This window comes from Microcebus murinus, chromosome 2 (genome assembly GCF_040939455.1).
Source record: "Microcebus murinus isolate Inina chromosome 2, M.murinus_Inina_mat1.0, whole genome shotgun sequence".
Taxonomy (NCBI): Eukaryota; Metazoa; Chordata; class Mammalia; order Primates; family Cheirogaleidae; genus Microcebus; species Microcebus murinus.
The window spans coordinates 33,571,052-33,592,842 of NC_134105.1; the positions used below are offsets into that span (position 1 = coordinate 33,571,052).

At 51.0% G+C, this 21,791-nt stretch overlaps 1 protein-coding gene and 1 non-coding gene across 2 annotated transcripts; both read right to left on the reverse strand.

Annotated features, from left to right (window-relative positions):
• Window positions 1-617: 617 nt before the first annotated feature.
• On the reverse strand, window positions 618-735 carry LOC142869681 (U5 spliceosomal RNA). The gene has a single exon (XR_012918255.1). It is a non-coding gene; the product is annotated as a U5 spliceosomal RNA (small nuclear RNA).
• A 3,059-nt stretch (window positions 736-3,794) lies between these two features.
• PTCH2 (patched 2) lies at window positions 3,795-20,324 on the reverse strand. Its single transcript, XM_075997726.1, has 21 exons — window positions 20,154-20,324; window positions 19,489-19,681; window positions 12,932-13,121; window positions 12,744-12,813; window positions 12,141-12,232; window positions 11,275-11,470; window positions 10,569-10,690; window positions 10,282-10,429; window positions 10,069-10,200; window positions 9,646-9,981; window positions 8,669-8,794; window positions 8,454-8,572; window positions 7,999-8,347; window positions 7,559-7,871; window positions 7,325-7,467; window positions 7,060-7,240; window positions 6,658-6,938; window positions 6,417-6,554; window positions 5,040-5,182; window positions 4,856-4,955; window positions 3,795-4,481 (listed from the first exon to the last, which is right to left on the reverse strand). Exons 1-21 carry the CDS (start codon window positions 20,223-20,225, stop codon window positions 4,215-4,217), a joined length of 3,711 nt encoding a protein of 1,236 aa, XP_075853841.1. The 5' UTR covers window positions 20,226-20,324; the 3' UTR covers window positions 3,795-4,214.
• Between the last annotated feature and the right edge of the window lie 1,467 nt (window positions 20,325-21,791).

A 21,791-nucleotide genomic window follows, 5' to 3' on the forward strand; every position in this document is an offset into this window, starting at 1 on the left:
CTAACAGCTTTTTTTTTTTTTTTTTTTAAAGACAAAGTCTCTGTTGCAGGGGTTAGAGTGTTCATTGCAACCTCAAACACCTGAGCTGAAGAGATCCTCCTGCCTCAGCCTGCCTAGTAGCTGGGACTACAGGCACATGCCACTACAGCAAGCTAGTTTTTTCTATTTTTGATAGAGACCCTCTTGCTTAGGCTGGTCTCAAACTTCTGGCTTCAAACAATCCTCCTGCCTCAGCCTCCCTAAGTGCTGGGATTGCAGGCAAGTGCCAACTCGCCCAGACCTTTGCTAACAACTAGCTGTTAGGAATGGAGCTAGGGAGCCACACAGGAGTGCTAGATTTGTCCCTTCTGTGTATTTCTACTCAAAAAGGTCAGAAGCAATAATGGCAAATAAATATCTTCTGTTCCTGAACTTTAGCCCTCAAATCTGCAGCTAACAAAAGTTAGGTAAAACGAAGACCACATCAAGAAAACACCATGGTAACTAACAACCATGAAGTCAAAAACCTAAAATAAAACTTAAAAAATTAGAAAAAAACTCTAAAATAATCATAAACCCAACCAACCAGCCTCATTGACACAAGACACAGTAACTTCTGCACTTTGACATTATGAACAGCCTCATTAATAAAAATGAGGCTTCAAAAATTGTTTTCCAACTCAAGACTGTTCCTCTCCACGGAAATCTTTAGTAAAAGGCGAAAGATTTATACGATTTGAAGAGAAACCAGAGTGTATCTGTACTATTTCTGCTTGAACCTTCCCAGGGAGAGCTAACAACTTGGTTGTGGTTGCTCAATGTTTGCGCGGTGCATGCTATCTGCATGCAGTTTATGTATATATATACTACTAACAGGAATTATGTCTTGCACTAGTGGAAAAAACCCGCAGGGATGGAGCTCAAGCATCGTGAAGCTGTCTTTTCGTAGTGCACCATGGGTATGCAAATACAGGCAGCTCCGGGCTGGTCCGGAATACCAGCTGCGGGGCGGGGCAGGGCTGCGGCTTCCTTATTCTTCTCTGCCGATCCCTTTGCCCCAGGAAGGTGTGGGCGGTGCTGGGTGCTGAGTGCCTTGCTTGGGTTGGTATTGGAAAGTGTTAGTCCCAATTGTTCAGTCTTGTTCTGTACCTGCAGTGGGCCCCCCAGCCCCAGGAGATAGAAGGGAAGAGGCCAAGCACACTTAGGGGAAGTGGGACCATTTAGGAGGCATATCTCCATCCCCTTCTGGAGGAGATGGCATTCAATTCATCTTGAAGGATGATTTGGAGTTAGGTAAAGGGGAGGAGGCTAGGTGTTCTAGGCAGAGGGAATGCCCTATGGAACATTATGGAGATGAAGACCAAAAGTAATTCAACCAGTCTAGAGAGTGGAGTGTGAGTGTATCTGAATGAGGGTGTGAATCTGGTGGGGACACCTTCTGGTGGTGGGGTGGGGGTGGTAGGTAGAGGCTAGATCTTGTGGGCCCTGGAAAGGGTTTGGGTTTTATCTCATCAGTGATGGGGAAAACCATGGAAGGGTGATGAAGTCAGAGGGCTGAGTAGTGCAAGGTGCCACATAGGGTGGGCTGCCTTGAAAGCAGTACTGGGACTTGACCTCTGAGACTGGGTGTGGTCAGTACCCCAAGACTGCCCACTTCTGGAGTGGTCCAACTCCAACTGACTGGAATCCCTTAAGCTGCTGCCACACCAGGACACCCTTCTTTGTTTCAGGATTGTTCCCTAAGCATGCAATCGAGCAAAAACTTTCAGCATAGCTACCATACAAACTACAAAAATAAACACAAAGCATCTTTGAGATGCCAGGTCATTTCTTGCATAAATGATTTCATTTAAAATCCTGAAAGAATTCAGGCCTCACGCCTGTAATCCTAGCACTCTGGGAGGCCGAGGTGGGCGGATCGTTCGAGGTCAGGAGTTTGAAACCAGCCTGAGCAAGAGCGAGGCCCCGTCTCTACTATAAATAGAAAGAAATTAATTGGCCAACTAATATATATAGAAAAAATTAGCCGGGTGTGGTGGCGCCTGCCTGTAGTCCCAGCTACTTGGGAGGCTGAGGCAGCAGGATTGCTTGAGCCCAGGAGTTTGAGGTTGCTGTGAGCTAGGCTGACGCCATGGCACTCACTCTAGCCTGGGCAACAAAGTGAGACTCTGTCTTAAAAAAAAAAAAAAAAAAAAAAAAAATCAAATCCTGAAAGAAAAAAATAGTACCCTCTAAGATAGGCTCTAATCTTCCCATTTCATAGATGAAGATGACGAGGCTCAGTGAGGTTAGGTAACTTGCTAATAAGTGGCACAGAGGGCTGACATCCTTTGTACTCTTCTGGCCTAGTAAGCTCTCCCTGCCCTACCAAGAAGCCCCTCCATAGTGACCCAAACATGACTGGACCCAAATTAGCCTCCATCCTCTGGGCCTGCTGGATGCACTCCCTACTCCAGGTTCTAAGCCAACTACCTGCTTGTCTTTAGTCTTTTTAGGCATCTTAGTGTTGATTCAACAGCAAGGGCTTCCTTTTTTGTAATTTTTGGTCAGAACATGATTTTCTGGCCTTTGTCCGAGTGGGGTGGGGTGTTGAGAAGGCAGTGTTCCAGGGGTGGGATGATTCCTGGTGAGTGGGTGGTTGGAACCCAGGGTGTGTATGTGTATCAGCTAAGACTGAGCCCAGGGAGAGTTGGGGAAGGGCAATAAAAGACCTCTCCCATCCCACTGGGTGAGGCTCTGCACTCTATTCCAGGGCTATGGCCATTCTTCAAGGCCTTTGTACAACAGAGCTGTTCAGTATTCACAGAACAGCTTAAATTCAGTGCCCTCATTAAGTTGCCCCATTTAATCCACTGGGTGGCCACCTTCCCAGGTGTCAGGCTGACTGCTCACTTATCGAGGCCTCTGCCTTGAAGGTTGCTCTGGGCCCTGGCTTTTTTTTTTTGAGACAGTCTCACTCTGTTGCCCAGGCTACAGTGCCGTGGTGTCAGCCTAGCTCACAGCAACCTCAATCTCCTGGGCTCAAGCAATCCTTCTGCCTCAGCCTCCCGAGTAGCTGGGACTAAAGGCATGCGCCACCATGCCCAGCTAATTTTTTCTATATATTTTTAGTTGGCCAATTAATTTCTTTCCATTTTTAGTAGAGACAGGGTCTCGCTCTTGCTCAGGCTGGTTTTGAACTCCTGACCTTGAGCAATCCGCCTGCCTCGGCCTCCCAGAATGCTAGGATTACAGGTGTGAGCCACCACACCCAGCCTGGGCCCTGGCTTCTTGACCTTAGTCCACAAACCTCCTAAAATATCTCCCCAGACCCTGCTGCCCCATCTCTGCTTCAATTGGCTGCTTTCCCGATCTGCTTCCACTTCACCTTCCACCTGTTGCATGGCTGTGCCCCTCTGCCATGCCCCCCTGTGCAGAGGAAGCAGGAGGGCAGGAGATGAGTCTGGAGAGGTGGGCTGGGCTGAACGATGATGGCTGTGAAAGCCACACAGTAGGGTTTGACACCAAAAGAATTTACGTCATTTTGTATACTAAGCACTTAATCCAGATGGTGTTACCAAGTATAGGACAAAAATTCAGTCTGGGGTCTTTCCCAGCCAGAACTAGAGAAGGGTCAGTAGAGGTTCCAGGACATAAGGCCCTGATACCACAGAAGCCCCTTCCCATATCTAATCTTCACTGGCAAACTCCTAACTCTGAAACAAAAGCACCAAAGTCATTTGAGATGAGTTTACATAAAATATATTTCATTCTTTAAAAATAAAACTTTTAGCATAGCTAACATCTATATATACTACAAAAATAAACATCTTTATATAAATAATTTATGTGGTAGGAGGTGGACAGGGATACAGAGAGCCTACCCAGGAGCCACCATGCAGGAGGGCCGGGACTGGCAAAGGGTGCTGGAGGATCCTTCAGGCTTGGTCTGCTGGGTGGGCAGCGGTGTGGGGCAGGAGGGGGACAGGGCTGCATTGCAGCCTGAAGTGCTGGCTTTCACCTCCACCAGACACACAGGCCTGGGTGTGCCAGGCTGCTCACAGCAGGGGGGGTGTTGGTGGTGGCTGTTCTTTATGGATATCAGGGAGGTCCGTGACGGCCGAGTCAAGGGAGGGGATGCAGACAGCAGCAGCAGCAGCACGGCCCTCCAGGGATCCGTCCTGCATTCAATAACCCGCCCATTGCTTCCCAGTGACTATGGCCCAAGCATGAGATCTCCATGCTTCACTGCTCTTTCACATAGTGGCTGGGCATGGTCCTCTAGAACTGAGGTTACCAGAGCTGGTGGCAGCTGGGATGGCAGAAGAGGACCAACTGGGGTCATCAGAGGCTGGGTGGATATACGCACCAGGCAGCGGGGGTGGGTGGAGGGCCACAGTCATGGAGGTAGTCACTCTGGCAAAGCTCTGGGGCAGGGTGGGGGACACCCCCCACCTTAGCCCACCTTCCTGTGGAGCAGGTGGGCTCAGGACCTTAGGGCTCTCCTTGTACATCTGTACCACCTGAGAAGAGATACCAGTCTCAGTGAGCCCAGGGACTGCTGGGGCCACAGTCCCCTATAGAACCTCTCTGGTGATCACCATGATTGTTAGGAAGCTGGAGTTTTTCTTGGCCTCCAGTAGGATCTGAGAGCTGACAAGTGACAAAATATCAAGGCCTGGTGCAAACCCTGCACCTTGCTCTGCATCCTAAAAAGCTAAGGTGGGTCCTGTGAAGAAGCGAGGAGGACTGAGGGCAGGAGCCTGGTGTCTGGGGAAAGGAGGAGGTTATCATCTTCAGCGGGTGGAAACTGTCAGGGAGGGCCCTGGCTCTATCCCTTGCCTTGCATGTTCCTACCCAGTCCCCTGGGTTGGGGCCAGAGGGAGGGTGTGGTCACCTCTGGCGGAGGGCCCAGGATGGACAGCAGCACAGGCAGCAGCACGAGTCCATGGAGGAGGCCCAGAAGTGTGAGCACTGTCAGCACCACGAAGAAGTACCTGGGTTGGGGTGGGGAGTCAGCCTGGGCAGGCCCTGAGGCCAGCACAGACAGGCTCTGCCTCTTTGCCTGAGTCCCCCCTTACCTCACAATGAAGTCAAAGTTGGAACCAGCAAGCATGAGCAGACCCAGAAATGTGGAAATGGCCCCATCAGTCACGGGGGTGAATGTATGCTCGAGGGCACGGGCTGCCCGCAGGTTCCGGCTACCCTGGGTGGTCAGGAAGCCCTGGGGAACAGAGTGGTCCTGGAGCTGCTCCTCTGCGAATTGTAGTAAGCTCATCCATGTCCCCAACTGTATCTGTCCCCAGGGCTCACCTATACCTTGGCCCACAGAAGGCCAGGTAAACTAAATCCATGGGAAGCATGATGAGTCCATTTAGGTAACACTGTATAGATATGTCTGGTGAGGTTAGACACAGAGAGGTGTACAAAATAGGGTGGGCAGACTATAGCCAGTCACCTGTTTTGTGAATAAAGTTTTGCTGAAACACAGCCATACTCATTAATGTATTGTCCATGGCTGCTTCTGTGCTGTGATGGCAGAGTTGTAACAGAGACTCAGTGGCCCACCAAGCCTGAAATAGTTACTACCTGGCTCTTTACAGAAAGTCTAGAAGGATAGACGCCAAAGTGATAAGAGTTACTCCTCAGGGTAGCATTTCAGAGGATTTCTAACTCTTCCTTTGTACTTTTCTGCATGCTGGCTTTTTTGGTTTTGTTTTCAAGGAGTATATATTGTTCTTAGAATAATAATGGGACTATTGGCAGGGGGGAGAAGGGAGCTGTTTGTGGGGTCTGATCAGGTTTCTGTTGGTGCTTCCACAAGGTCTGTGGCCAGCCCCGACTTCCTCTGCCAGAGAACATGCAGCTTTGGGAAAGGCTGTGCTCTCCTCTAGTATTTTATCCCTCTGTCAAGCCATTGCCAACCAGCTACCATCCCATTTCTCTGATCCCCTCCACAGTAAAGCCACTCAAAAAACTGGTTCCCATTTTCTTACCTTCCATTCTGTCCTTAAACTTTGTTCACTCCTCTCTACCAAAATGGGCACTTATTTATTTGTTTACTTGTTTATTGACTATTTTTACCCCCTTAGAATATAAGTTCCTTGGGGCCATGTGCAGTGGTTCACGCCTACAATCCCAGAACTCTGGGAGGCTGAGGCTCGATGATTGCTTGAGCCCAGGAGTTTGAGGCTGCAGCAAGCTCTGATGATGTCACTGCACTCTACCCAGGGTGATGGAGTGAGACTCTCTTAAAAAAAAGGAAACTGAATCCCCCATCTCACTCTCCCCCCTTTTAAAAAAGGAGAAAAAATAAATAATTAGTTCCTTAGAAGTAAAAACTGTGTTGCTATTATATACCCAATTCTTAAATAGTACCCAGAACACAGTAGGTGCTTGAGCAATATTTGTTGAATTCCGAATAGCTGACCCATCCCTCCCCTGGTGCCTGTGCTTACCAGAGCCACGTGGACTGTGAACTCGACACCAATCCCTACAGATGCTACGAGGATCACCACGGGGATGGCGCTCAGCTTGATGCCCAGGAAACCCATGATACCAAAGAGTTCCATGGTCACCATTGCCAGGACCAGCACCTGAGGAAGGCAGGGCTCATGCAGGGCTCCTGGCAGGAGTGATTACAGGCAGGCAGGGTGGGGTGCCGCTGAGTGTCTGTGACCCCACCCCTGAAGTACTCACTATGAGGCCAGCTGTCCAGGGGTTGAGTAGCAGGAGGGCACAGACGAGGAAAGTGCACACCAGCAGGATGCAGACAGCCAGCAGGAAGCAGTGCCGCAGGCCCAGATACTGCTCCCAGAAGAGGAAGGGGGAGCCGCTGGGGTAGGCGTGCACCCCGGCCTGGCCTGCCTCTGCACATGCTGCCCGGGCCCCCTCAATGGCCTCTACAAAGTCTGCAGTCTTCTGGAGGCCACGCAGCAGGAAGGGGAACTGGGCAAACTCCAGGGGCTGAGCTGGTGGGACTGTGGAGGGGAGGGGAATGGGAGAGGGAGGGGGACAGTGAGCACAGGGAACAGTGGGCAGGGCCTCAGGGACAGGGCCTATGTGGGCTGAGGCTCTTGCTGAGCTCCCCCCAGGACTCACTGCGAAGGTTCTCCCCAGTGGTGTCATATTTGTCGTGCAGCCATTCAGGAGGTGGCGGGTAGAAGTTGGCCTGTGAAGCTGCCAGACCCAGAGGGTCACTGCTCACCCACACAGTTAGCCCCACGTAGAAGAGCTCTGGTGGAATCAGTCCCTCTTTGTCCACCAACTTCCTTGTGGTCAGCTGTGGAGGCAGAGAGGGCTGAAGGTCTGAGCCCATGAGGCCTGGGGCCCTGCTGTGCTCCCTGAGCTCTAGCCCTCTCCCAACCTGGCTGAAATTCAGAGGCTCCTGGGCATCCCCGGTCTGGATGAGCAGCTTGTAGGCCAGGGCCCCGTCCTCAGAGCCATTGCGGTACGAGTAGCGGGTAATGCGCCCAGAAGCCCAGTCCTGGTCAAAGGCAGCCTGGATTCCTGGGGGAGAACAGGATAGGGAATAGTTAGCCTGTGGCCCCAGGGGGCTTCTCCCTGCAGCACCCTCTCTTACAGTCTCTTTGCTTCTTACCCTGTAGCCAATTGCGGTAATAGTGCAGCCAGGTGCGGGGTGCCTGGGTGGCAGGTGGGGGCAGCACAGCCTTGAGGGAACTGAAGCGCTGGTGCAGATCAAAGAGGGCACGTTGGGAGTGGGCGTAGTCAAAGCCACCCTGGGTCACCAGGGCTACCTCGTACAGGGAGAAGTACCTGAGCTGGGCGCTCAGGAAGGCATGCTCCTTGGTGCCCCGAGGTACCACGTCTGTCAGGGCCAGCCCATCCTGCACCAAGGTGGCTCCGTAGAGGCTCAGGCCCAGAAGAGCCCCAAAGAGCACCAGCACCATGGCCTGCGGGAAATGGCAACTAAGCTGGAGGCCTGGGGCTGCCCTCCAGCCCTGAGGTGGTGGGCTAAGCCCTTTGCCCTTCTTGGGGCCCAGATACACTAAGTCTCTGCTTTGCCCTACCTAGTCTTACCTTGGTGTGTGACTGGAGCAGCAAGGGTGCAAACTGATAGCGAGCGAAATGGGCAAGTGTCCAGCGGGCACAAGGTAGGGACTTGCAGGCTGCCTTCTGTCTTGTCTCCTCCTCCTGGCCTAGAAGGTCCCGTGTGGACCCTCCAGGACTGAAGAGCTCAGAGCCCAGTGGGTCAGAAGGTGGGGACACCAAGTGGGCTTGGGGAGGCAGGATGGTGACCACATGCTGGCTGCTGGCTTCACAGTGGGTAAAGGCTTGAACTGTGGTGGTCAGGTGGGCAATGCCCACTGGTACTGTCCTATCCCCCAGTTCCTGAGGCAGAATCTGAATCACTCGAGCAGAGCAGGGGCTAGAGGGGACAGAGAGAGTAGATGACAGGTCTGTGCCTTGAAATGCTGGTAAGGGGATAAACAGAGGGTATCAGTGGAAGAAGAGGGGGTGTACAGGGATGGTACCTAGAGAAGCAGCAAAGCACATCGAGGCGCTGGCAGTGACGCCGGCGCAGGTCCAGGCTGAGGATGGCTGGGAAGACGAGCATCACAGCTGCAAAGTTGCAGCCAACCACTATGGCCGCCTAGGGGATGGACAGGAAGGGCACAAAGTCTGGATGAAGTCCACCCCCAGATCCACCCCCACCTTGGGCCCATCCTGTTCTTTCCTGAGGCCTCACCTGCAAGGAGAAGGCCCGAAGAGCAGGGATGGGAACTAGGGCAGCCATGAAGAAGGCAACCATGTTGTTGATGGATGTGAGTGTGACACTGGTGCCTGTGCGCTGCAGACACTCGCCCGTGCGCTCCTGCCAGGACAGAGCGGGGATGTGGCCTCAGGTCACAGGGGAGGGGAGCCATGTCAGGGTCGAGTGAAGGGGAGGCTCAGGAACTTGGGATGGCAGAGGTGAGGCAATAATAGCACAGCAGCTAATAACATTATTGAGTACCATGTATGTGTCATGTGCTGTTCTCAGCACTCAACCTGAATCATCTCACTGATCCTCACAACAATCCTTAGGACACAAGCACTATTATTACCCATGTTTACAGATGGCACAGAGGTTAATTGGTAACCCAAGGTCACTTGAACCAAGAGGCTTTTTTTTTTTTTTTTTTGAGATAGAGCCTTACTCTGTTGCCCGTGCTAGGGTGCAGTGGGATCATCGTAGCTCACTGCAAACTCAAACTCCCAGGCTTAAGTGATCCTACTGCCTTAGCTTCTCAAGTATCTGGGACTATAGGTGCATACCACCATGCCCAGCTAATTTTTCCATTTTTTTGTAGAGGCAGGGTCTCACCATGTTGCTCAGCCTGGTCTTGAACTCCTGGCCTTAAGCACTCCTCCCACCTCAGCCTCCCAAAGTTCTAGTCTATTTTTTTCTTTTTGAGACAGGGTCTCACTCTGCTGCCCAGACTAGAGTTAAGTGGTATGATCATAGCTCACTGTGGCCTTGAACTCCTGGGCTCAAGTGATCCTCCTACCTCAGCCTCCTGAGTGGGTGGGACTACAGGTGTGCACTATTATGACTGGCTAATTTTTTATTTTTTGTAGAGATTGGTGGGGGGAGGGTCTCGCTATGTTGCCCAGACTGGTCTCAAACTCCTGGCCTCAGACGATCCTCCTTGGATGGGGCCAGGTTGAAGGATGAGGCCTTACCTGAAGAGGGGCGCCAGGTGGAGCCTCCGTGAAGGCATGTGCCAGCAGGAATATGTCATCTACACCGATTCCCAGTGCCAAAAAGGGTAGCACCTGGAGGGGCAGAGAGGTGAGCAGTTGGAGGACTTGTGCAGTCTGGTGATAGCACCCAAAAAAGTCTGTTCTGCAGTTGTGGTATACCTGGGTAGTGGCAGCATTGAAGGTGATACCAAGCAGGGCACAGAGCCCAAGGCCTGAGGCCACTGCCAAGGCCACCAGCAGCACCCCAGCAAGGCCCACAGCACCCTGAGACTGGGCACAGTCCCACCGCAGCATTGTTACACAAGCATACGCCAGCTGTGGGGAGAGAGGACAGTATCAGATGGAGACTCTCAGGGTGGGTACTGGGGAGAGGAGGGGCAAGGTGCCAGGAGCAGGACCCACCATGAGCAGATAGCCTCCCACCACACGGGCAGCACTGACTTCAGAGAATGCATGCAGGATGTCATCCAGGGTGGTGGAGGAGAAGGCATGGATCTGCTGGGATGAGTTCTCAGGCAGGGCTTCCTGGGCCAGCTGGAGAGACACGCTCGATCTGAGGGCATGGGAGGAGGGGGTGGCCTCAGGGCACTCCTCCTTGTCCTTGTCCACACTGACCTGCACAAAGCGCCGCTGCCAGGCTTGTAGCACTGTGCTGGCCTGTTCCTCGCTCCAGCCAATGTCATGTGTCTGGTAGTCACCCCGGAAATGCTCATACAGCTGGCGGGGACTCATCAGTAGGAAGGTGCTCTGCAGGGCCTCTGCCCTGGCGGGGAGTGGAGGAGAGTTAGGGTCAGAAATGGCCCAAATGCCCAGGGAGGAATGTGCAGGGGGCTTTTGCCTGGTATTAGAGTGTGGATTCCCATGCACACAGCCCCCTTGCCAACTCCCAGGGGAGGCCCTACCTCAGCAGCTGTCCTTGGGGGTCTCTGGCCATGCCTCCCAGCAGCAATTCCTCCTGCCAGTGCATAAATTTGTGGGAGAAGCCGTGGCAGCCCCCGCTCAGCTCCTGAGCCACATTGGGAGCCTGGGGAGTGGGGGACAGGGGAGGAGTTTAATACTCAGGGCCCTGGCTCTGGATAACTGGGTATCTCAGGGCTTGTACCTCCAGGAACCAAACCTGCCACAGAGCTCAGTAGGTCTGAAGTATTGAGATCTATTCTCCTGAGCCTCTTGACTACTTTTTAAGAATGAACAGCTAGTGTCTTGCAGATTATAGGCTACAAGAGGGAGCAGAGGCCTGGAAATAGGCTGCTGGGAGGAGCTAGCATAACTGGTGGGTTTTGACCACACAGACTCTTGGAAACTAGGTATGATATTCGTGCTTAGCTATTTTGTTCTTAGTTTCCTCATACAAGTCTATTTTGATAAAGTCCAGCCTTGTCTGGGGTAGAAAAGGAAAAAGGGGTACCTATGCCCCCTGAGGGCTCCTTAGGAGGACTGAGTGGGAATGGAACACTCCAGGGGTCTAGCATAGTGGGGCTGGTAACAATGTCCAGGAAATAGGAGCACAGCACAGAGCACAGTCAGCTCTCTCTCAGAACAGGGAAACATGAACAGGGGAAAGGGAAGAAAAGCAGTCTTTCCCTGGCAGACCTGGTTGGAACCCACCTGCCTGCTGTGATGGTTGGGGGCACTAGGTGGGCAGTGCAGGTCATCAGGGTGCAGACAGGGCCGCCCCACATAGGCCTGGCCCACCTGTGCCTTGTCTAGCAGCTCCCGGAAGCCCTCAAGGGAGGCAAAGGGGCCCAGCTCCTCTAGCAGCTGCTCCGGATCCAGGTTGGTCCACTGGATGTCGGGGCGGCCCCTGGGGGGAAAGCTCATGGTTGGTGAAGGTCAGGGATCAATACCCACCCTCCAAACTGCTGCTCTGGGACCCATGCTATACCCCACCCTCCTCTTATCTGCTTATTTGTTCCTCCATACAGAGGGTGTGCAAGGCCCAGCTTCTCAGTGCTGCCAGGCTGCATCAGCCCAGCAGGTCGCTGCAGTGAGCTGTGGGTGGATATAAGGTGCTGAAGTGGATATCAGGATGGATATACTTAATACATAGAAAGGTCCAGAAAGCCCCCACTGAGTCCCCTTCCCAGCTGTCTACTTGGTTCTAATATATAACTATGTGGGCACCCGCCTGCAACAGGTTTTCTTTCTGGCTTAGGCAACAGCTTAGCTGATACCTAGGTAACTCCCCCCAGTCTCTTTCTAGGAATTCTTTTCTCCATTGCTCAGATTTTACAGATCTTTGTGTTCTGTTTTTATCTAAATAAGACAGATCTTCCTTTCCTTCAGAGATAAGGAGAAGGGGGGATGTGGAGAGAGCCTTGGGGAAGCCCATGCTCTGACCCTGGCCTAGAGGTAATTAGGAATTAGAAGTAGTTAGGTTTTGGTTGTCCTCTTTGCTCCCACCCCTCCCATCTGCTGGGGAAGTCCCTGGTGGGAGATGAAGCAGGGCCCAGGAGAGGCAGCGGTACACTCACGGCAAGTAGGCAGAGCCCCCTTGGAGTTTGGCTCCCTCCCAGAAGCAGTCGAGGGGGGTGAGGATCACACACGGGAACAGCTTCTCAATCATCTGCCAGGGACACCCCAAGCCACATCAATCCTGTCCTTGAGTTCCTTCCTGATGACCTTTGTAGGATGCCCTCTGCAATCTCCCCTGTCTCTTCTGATTTTTTTTTTTTTCTTTTTTGAGACAGGGTCTTGCTCTGTTGCTCAGGCTGGAGTGTAGTGGTGTCATCATAGCTTACTACAGCCTTGAACTCCTGAGCTCAAGTGATCCTACTACCTTAGCCTCCTGAGTAGCTGGGACTACAGGTGTGTGCCACTATGCCTGGGTACTTTTTTTGTTTGTTTTTTTTGTACAGACGGGGTCTCGCTATTGTTCAGGCTGGTTTCGAACTCCAGACTTCAAGTGATCCTCCCACCTCGACCTCGGCCTCCCAGAGTGCTAGGATTACAGGCGTGAGCCACTGCGCCCGGCCTCCCCTTACTTTTAACCCCCTGAAAATCTCTCTGCACCCTGCCACACCACAGCAAAGGTTCCACCTCTACTCTACCTCAGGAAAACAGCTCAGGATACTTACTCGCTCAATCATTCCATTTTCAATAAGGGGAACTCCTGACTTGTAGCAGATCTTGTTCAAATCCCAGGACCTGCAATAGCCAGGGGTACAGAGTTCAGCAGAAGAGGGGAATTCCCACTCCAGAACTGCCACAGCACACATCACCCTGAATTTCACCGCCCCACCTCCAGGGGCTCAGCCAGACTCACTTTCCATAGAGTGATACTTGCACTTTACTAGCAGTGAGGGCTGCCTGGAGGTGGAGGCCAAGTGCCTCAGGCGTGAGGATGTTCTCCCCTTCCTGGCGTGCAGTCTGTATCAGCATCTGAGAGGTATATGCAGCCTCCTCCCCCAGCTTCTCCTTGGTGTAATTCAGCTCCTGGCTCACCCGGCTGCCCACTGCCAGAGCAAAGAGAGAAAGCTGTGGGGCATGCGCCTGGCTGGTCAGAGCTCTGGGGAAGGTGAGGTCCTAATCCTGAGGCCTGGAAAAGTGCTGCCGAGAGGAGTCCCTGCCTCCTCCCTGACGGCCTAGCCATGACCCAGGCTGACTTCCCAGGCTCCTGCCCCTCTTCTCAGAATCTGGAACTTGCCAGGGAAGTGGAGAAGCCTCAGTTATGTGACTCTCTGATTTCTTCTGTGGTCTAGGGCAGCAGTCCCCAACCTTTTTGGCACCAGGGACCAGTTTCATGGAAGACAATTTTCCCCGGATGGAGGGGGTGGGGTAAGGTGTCGTGGGGAGGGTGGTGCAGGGCTCAGGCAGTGAAGTACAACCCGTTTCCTAACAGGTCACGGACTGGTACTCGGCCATGGCCTGGGGGTTGGGGACCGCAGGTCTAGGGTTTAAGCATGAACCAGGTTATCTGGGTCTGGGACAAAAACTAAAAAATGAAAATCAACATGAGTTGGGCCTTGGCTGGGGCTACGGGGACATCCTGGAGAGAGCCCTTACTCAGTCCCTCTCAGGTCTGGTATGGAGGACAAGGAGGACATCAGAGGCCAATAGGGAGGCTGCCACTGGGAGAGTTTCCTAAAAGAACAGGTCTAGGCTGGGGCTGGTTCTTAGTTCAGGTTGCTCCAGTGATTTATATCCACACACCATTCTGCAAACTGCTCTGGGAAGAGGGAGGGGATGGCAGTGCCTGGTAACAATGGGCCCTGCACTGGCGCAGGCAAGGGAAGGATCAGATGGCCTTTCAGCGTGATGTTCCCACTCAGGTAAGGTGTATATGGAATCAGCTCATGTCCCTGGCAGAAGTGAAATCAAAGTGAAATCAAAGTGGGCCACAGGGAAGGAGGGGTTCCATTCCCTTTCACTACCCTCACTGTCCAGACTGTGAGTCCCAGTGCCAGGCCTGCCTTAGTCTCCTTGCTCTTAGCATCCCTCAAATCCTGTATCATGCTGGCCATGGAGTTGTGCTCTGTAACTGGGGCTTGGGGGAGGCAGGGACATTGTGAGGGTATATGACCTAACTGTGGTTTGGAGGAGGGTGAGGGCCACAGCCAAATCCACCCCAGAGGCTTTGTGAACTTCGTCTATTCTCAGACCCAGTTCTGCTTCTACCTGTCTGGGGGTCTCTTCCTGTTGGTCACTACTATCACAGGGGATGTACTGCTTCTCTGAGACTCCGGCCCCACCTAGGATCTTCATGTTTTCGATTCTCTTTTTTAAACCCACACAATTTCCTCACCATTACAGCCCCAAACCCTTGGTAACCACCCCAACACAGATTTACCTATATGCTCACAGCTCCCCCTGCCAAGTCACATTTGCGGCCGTCCCCTCATGAATACAGTCTCGAACAGCCTCCCCTGTCAACTACTACCTCCTTTTTTTCTTCTTTCTCTGACTCTTCCCTACTCCTGAGTCCTCTCCCAGGCCTGTCCTGCAGTGTTTATTTCACCAGGTTGAGGCCAAAGGTTGCTACATGGAGAGAAAGGAGAGGAGGACAGAGATAAGTTCCCCATAGCAGGTGGGTTTGCTGAGAAGGAAGGAACCCAGAGATAGCTGATAAGAAGGCAAGAAATAGAAACACAGATAATTAAAAGCAGATAATTAAAATACAACATCAAAGAGAATAAATAATCCTCAGGGGAAAAAATAAGGAAGAGAAAAAGATAAACCTCAGCTGACAACAATGATGACAGATATGAGGACAGATGAACTAGGATGTATTGTGCAAGCAGGAAGACACGATGAGTATAGGGAAGGGGACAAAGGCTCTGTACAGACCTGACTTTGAGCCTTGCCTCTGTGCCTTGGGCAAATCACTTATTCTCTGAGTCTCAATTTCGCCATCTCTAAAATAGGGACAATAACTATCTTGGTAGAATTAGAATCAAGGCAGGCAAAGTATTATACTTAGGAAATTGCCTGGCACATAGTAGGTACAGATATGGAGTTGTTATTCAATAGTTGCTGTGAGAGAAATGATGTGACAGAAAAATCAGAAAGAACTGGAGGAAAAGGAAAAAAGATTAGATAAGTAGGGAAGAAATAAAACAGGGAAGGAGAACATCAAAATCAACACATTTGTTAAAAATTTTCATGTCTTTACAAAAGGGAAAATACAACTAGCTAACCAACAGAAAACGAGTCCAGCTTATAGATAATCCTACAAATGTAAATCCTACAAATTTACAAATGTAAATTAAAACAGCAATAAGTTGGCTGTTGCCAATTAAATTGGCAAACATTTAAAAATTAATAGCACTCATTGCTGGCTTACAGGAGTATATTCTAAAATCCACCCAGGGAGTGTAATTTGATGTACTATTTGGGGAAAGCAGATTGCAATATGTATGTTCATAATCTTTGATCCAGAAATTTCACAGGTAAGGGCTTATGAGCCATTGTAGGGACTTAGGCTTTCTGAGTGAAATAGGAGTTATCGTAGGTTTTTTTGTTTTGTTTTGTTTTTTAAAGACAGGGTCTCACTTTGTCACCCAGGATGGAATGCATAGTATAATCACAGCCCACTGCAGCTTCTGAACTTCTTGGTTCAAGTGATCCTCATGCCTCAGCTTCCCAAGTAGCTGGGACTACAAGGGCATTCCACCCTGCCTGGCTAATTTTTATTATTTATTTTATTTTATTTTATTTTTTTTTTGAGACAGAGTCTCACTTTGTTGCCCAGGCTAGAGTGAGTGCCGTGGCGTCAGCCTGGCTCACAGCAACCTCAATCTCCTGGGCTCAGCGATCCTAATGCCTCAGCCTCCCGAGTAGCTGGGACTACAGGCATGCGCCACCATGCCCGGCTCATTTTTTGTATATATATTTTTAGTTGGTCAATTAATTTCTTTCTATTTTTGGTAGAGACGGGGTCTCGCTCAGGCTGGTTTCGAACTCCTGACCTTGAGCGATCCGCCCGCCTCGGCCTCCCAAAGTGCTAGGATTACAGGCGTGAGCCACCGCGCCCGGCCAATTTTTTATAGAGACGGGGTCTCGCTATGTTGCCCAGGCTGGTCTCAAACTCCTATCCTCAAGAGATTATCCTACCTTAGCCTCCCAAAGTGTCAGGATCACAGGTGTAAGCCACTGTGCCCAGCCTGTAGTAGGTTTTGAGCAGAGAAGTGAGATTATCTGGCTTTTTAAAAATCATCTAACAATGTATTCTGGAGCCGAGTTGTGAATGATGAGTAAGAGCTGGCCAGGGGAAGAAGTTAGGAAAGGTGTTCTGGACCAAGTGTGTACAGAGGACTGTCAAAGGCTCAGCATTGCAGTACTGTCAAGAGTGAGCCAGGGTGGAGCCAGTGGCAATGCTGGAGAAGCGACTGAGTCAGATTATGGAGGGCCTAGAATGTGTGCTATGGAGTTTATATTCGATTCTGGAGACTTCACAGAATGTGGCAGAAATCGGGAGAAGGGCTCTGATCAGGGTACTGACCTGGCCAGAATGAATTACACCACAGGGGGGCGGTGTGGAGGCAGTTTTACTGGTGAGGCTGACAGATCTTTCAACTCCTGACTTTCAGATCCTGATTTTGGTGGCCACCTTCTGAAAGGCCTAGTGATTAAGGACAGCTGGGATCCGCCCCAGCATCAGAGGGTGACATTTGATTAGTATAAGAAGTCAATCACGGGCTGGGCGCTGTGGCTCACGCCTGTAATCCTAGCTCTTGGGAGGCCGAGGCGGGCGGATTGCTCAAGGTCAGGAGTTCAAAACCAGCCTGAGCAAGAGCGAGACCCCGTCTCTACTATAAACAGAAAGAAATTAATTGGCCAACTGATATATATATAAAAAAAAAATTAGCCGGGCATGGTGGCGCATGCCTGTAGTACAGCTACTCGGGAGGCTGAGGCAGAAGGATCACTCGAGCCCAGGAGTTTGAGGTTGCTGTGAGCTAGGCTGACGCCACGGCACTCACTCTAGCCTGGACAACAAAGCGAGACTCTGTCTCAAAAAAAAAAAAAAAAAAAAAAAAGAAGTCAATCACGGTAATTCCATTCCCTTTGCCAAGTGAAGGATTTCAGCATAGGATGCTATGTGGTTCTTGCCAAAGAGACCAAATGGGAAGTCACAGAGAGGCTTCAGATAAATTTTTCCTCACTTTCAAAAAAGGATGCAAGACAGGCATGACTTCCTTTTTCTACCACTGCATCAGCCTCCTTAGGATAAGCCTGAGGACAAAAGTCCAACAAGCTGAAGACGGCAGAGGAGAAAGAGAGACAGAAACTGGGTCCTTGCTGATGTCCTTGGGCTGCTAAATTAACCATCCTGGAACATCTCTACTGACAGACTTCTTATTACAGAGAATTATAAATCAATCTTCTTCCTTCCTTTCTTTCTCCCTCCTTTCCTTTCTTTCCCTTTCATGTGGCTAAAAATGTTCTAAATGATATAATCAGGAGTATCTTGCCAGAGATGGAAAAAAGCCTCAACTGGAACAGAGACAAAGGATGGGTCTAATGTGAGAGAGGTTAAGAAGGAAGAATTTACTGGTTTAGCAACCAATTAGGTGAGTGAGAGGAACTGAGCCTGACTCCCAAGGTATCTGAGTATATGGTGGTGCTACCAATTGATACTCGACCATCCAAGGACAGCTCTAATTTCAAGCTGTCTCTATCATTGTTCCTGTAAGTACTAGTTGGGCTATATGTTGTGATTTTTATTTTAGACAATGATCTAAGGGGCCTCTGAGCCCTTCAGCTTTAAAGTTGGCCAGGAAAGACAAGTCATGTTCTAAGTCTCACCATGGCAACATTGGGCAGGACCCTGAACTCTGGGTCAGAACTCTGATAGTCAATGTCCTGTTTCTTCCTCTGCTTTCTGTATTAGCAAAATGGGAAAGGAACAGAGAATACTCTTTAGTCTTCACCTTGATCAGCTCCTCACTGTCTAGGGCATTATGGGAGAAGCCACACTACAAAGAAGACAACTACAGATGTACAGAGAACAGATCAGGTGAAGATCACTGCTTTTATCTCACCCCCAGCCAATACAGGTCAGAATGATATTCTGAAATAAAGGAAAAAAAACTAGGAATTGGCTACCACCCTCTTATAATACTCTTCCCCAACCAACAGCACAGAACTGGTAGGGTCTAGCCTCTCCTGTGTTGGAGTGTAGGAGAGAGGATGAGGAAGCATGGAGGTTCAGTGTTTAGATGAGGAAGAAATGGGGAATGGAGAAAGAGGAAGGGGAGGGAGACTGCTTCTTTTGTGGCAGGAAATCCAAGAGTCATTTGGGACCACCCAGGCAGCAGTGGTGTGGGTGGGGTATGCACGTGTGTGTCCTGGGGCTGGGGGCAGGCAGGCAGGCAGGCAGGCACAGAGAACATCTGCTCTGGACCCCAGGGCTGCCCTAGAGTGTGTATGTATGTGAGTGTCTGCAGAGGGCTGGGGGTAGGGTGGGGATGGTGTGTGGGAGCCCAATAGGCAGGCAGGCTCTAAGAAACATCTGCTCTGGATCCTAGGACTTGCCAGTATTTGAAATAACTCAAGAGTGTGAGACTCCAACCTGGTCCCTGCCTTTGGGTATGGGCCAGGGTTGGGGGAGGTCTAAAAAGCCCACAAAATGCAAATTTCCCAGGGAGGAACAGAGTGGAGTTTGATTCTTTCAAAGGGCTGCCATATGAAACCAGGCCTCAGGAAAGAAGAGCATCATGCTGAAATTATTAATAAGAAATCATTATTATTTAATGCTTCTTTAAGGAAGTAAGGAATTGGTCCTATGTGACTCTGGCTGTTGCCCCAAAAGTGTGGATTCTGTGCTGCTTTTCTATTAACTGGTTGCCAGGGGCCTGGGTACACGAGCCCTGCCTGAGGAAGCTTGGCCAGATGATTTACTTAGTTTCCCCAGCCTTCTAGCCCTAACTTTTCTGATTCTTGGTCAGATGCGATCTCTCCCTGCCTTCTCTTATACAGCACATCCTGCTTTGTATTATGTTGTAGCTATCCCAGAACACATTTTATTTTCCTTGCTACTGAAAGACAGGTCTTGTTTTAGTTGCCTTTGTAAACCCTGCTGTTCATGTCAAAAATACACATAGAAAGTTGGCAATAAATGCTAAATAAACACACACATAATGACAAATATTCTGTGCACTTATTCACAAGATCTACCATCTGCAGATGTCCACTGCAGATGTCCATTTACAGATGTGGGAGGGAACAGTGCTCCCAGATGCCCAGGTATACAGGTTTGGCCAGCAGGTCCCCCTGCAGCACCAGGGCCAGGCCTACTAGGGCTCAGTAGCCAGGTTCTTGCCTTTTCTTGTCTTGGGCTCACCATACCCAAGCAGCTATGGCCAGTGTCCACACACTCACCTTCTACCCAGAGCTGTTCCAGGTCTGTTTCAATAACAGCTACACGGAGACCTAGTGCCAGGGCTCCAAAGGCCAACAGTCCCAAGAAGAGCACTTTGCCACAGTGTCTCTGGATCCCGCAGCCCAGAGAGAAGAGCAAGCCCTGGAAGTAAGCACGAAGCCAGAGCGGAGCCTTCAGGCTCCCAGCTAGGATCTGGGATGGAAAGAGAAGGGTCAGCCAGGCATCACTGGAACAATGCATAAAATCCCTCCTCTCTCACCCCACATCCGCTCTGCCAAGCCCTAGCTTCTTGAGTTCTGGATGTAGGACAGGGAGCACCTACACAGACACCGGCCCAAACTTGGAAGATTTAATACCCCCCACCAGCACACACCTGAGGAAGGCACACATACACACACACACACACACACACACACACCCGTTGTCAGGTGGACACAGAGGTGACCTCACAGATGCACTTATTTTCACCGGCCAGATGAAGACGAGACACAGACAGACACAGACACACAAGGCATGCACACATACACACAAAACTTGCTCATCTGTGCTCTCACTTGTCTTCAGATACCCAATGACACTTGGCACTTAAAGACATCACACCTTTCAGAGGCCCGAGTGACAGACCTGGCCCCACTCTTCTTCTTCCAGCTTCCCCTCTACTCACCTGGGGAGCTATGGTTCGAGTTTGGGGTGTGTAGCTCGGGGGCAGCTCCCCGAGGGGCGACGGCTGAGCCATACTGGCGGGGATCGGGGCGCTCCCATAGGCTAGTCCGGCCCCTTATACTGCTGGGCCCCCCGTGGGGATTCAGTGGGGCCGCAAGGGCCCGGGCGCGAGTGAGGCTGCGGCGGGGGTGGGTGTGCGGCGGCGGCTGTGGGGAGCGCGGGACGGTGCGGGCCGGGGCTCGGCGCCGAGGCTCGCCCACTCGGTGAGCCGTGGAGCGCCGCGGCCGGAGGAGTGGGTCTCGCGTGCAGGCAGAACTGCTGGCCAGAGACGCACAGCACCGCTGGAGGTGGCTTCCGCAGTGCCGAGAGGTGGCTGGAGCTCCAGAAAAAGGGAGCGGGCCAGGGCAACGGCCTCCCATTGGCTGAGGGGCCGGCAAATTACCCGGAGCGGCGCGGCCGGATCCGCTGCTAGGTAACGGCGCCGCAGGGGGCGGGGCAGGAGACCACCCAGGCAGGGCCACCCCCAGCCTTGTCTCCCGCCCGCGCCCGGCCCGCGGGGTCCCCGGGGAGAGGAAGGGGGGGGAGATCCCCGAGAGGCGCCGCTCTGGCCAAGTGAAAGTCAGGAGAGGCGGATGCTGAGAAAGGGTGTCTGCTGGCCCTGTTAAGGCCACACTCTCCCTCCCCACCCCCTCAAACCCAGACTTCTTTTCACTCTCCCTGCTTCCATTCTTGTCCCCTTCAGTCCACTCTCTCTCCACTGAGGATACAGGCATCTAACGTGCAAATCTGATGACAGTTCCAAAGCAGAAGGTCCACTTGGAGCACAGGGCCCGGTATGATCTACAGCCTTCTCTCCCATAGTTCCCTCACACCCACCCAGTCAGTGTTCCTCGGCCCTGCAGAGCCACCTTAATTTCCCAAACATACCATGTTGTTCCAAGCAGTTCCTGCCTTCCTATGCCTTGTTGCCCTTTTGTTTTGGCAGATAATCTTAAGAACTGACTCAAATCAATCAATTACCCCTCTTTGAAGTCATCCTTGAATCATGCCTCCCTTCTGGCAGATGATTGCTTGTGTTCCTCATTACACTCAATTTATATATATTATTGCATTTATGACATAATAATTTATATACTTAAAAGTCAGCCTTCCTCAGTAGACAATAAGTAGGTGCTCAACAGTTGAGTGTGTCACTGAGAGTTGCCAAAACCAGGGTGTAAAAGGACTGGAAATAGGGAAGAATAGAGGGAACAGTCCCTCTATTAATCTTTCAACTATTGCATCTGAGTGTGCTGTTTCTGTCCAGTTCCAGTTCTTGACTGATAAACCCTGAGTGGCAGAGTAGGACAAAATCCACATTCCAATATATAAAGTTTTATATATTGGAAAGAAAAAAAGAATCTCCAATAAACTCATTATTCTAATACAACTACTATTATTTCTGGCCAATTCTTCCAGACTTTTTTTTTATGATTACATCATAAATATTTCATGTTACTACATAGTTTTTGTAATCAATCACTTGGAGAATGTCCTTAGGACAGATTCCCAGAAGTGGGGTTATTTGGGTCAGAAAGTATGAACATTTTTATGGGTCTTGCTAAACATTCCCCAATTGCTTTTTTTTTGAGACAGAGTC

Coding starts and splice junctions, on each gene's coding strand:
- PTCH2 (XM_075997726.1), bottom strand. CDS start 20,225: ATGGCTCAGCCGTCGCCCCTCGGGGAGCTGCCCCCGAGCTACACACCC. Junction 13,122..19,488: donor GGAACAGCTCTGGGTAGAAG/GTGAGTGTGTGG, acceptor TTGCTCTGGCAG/TGGGCAGCCGGGTGAGCCAG. Junction 5,183..6,416: donor TCACAGTCCACGTGGCTCTG/GTAAGCACAGGC, acceptor TCTGTTCCCCAG/GGCTTCCTGACCACCCAGGG.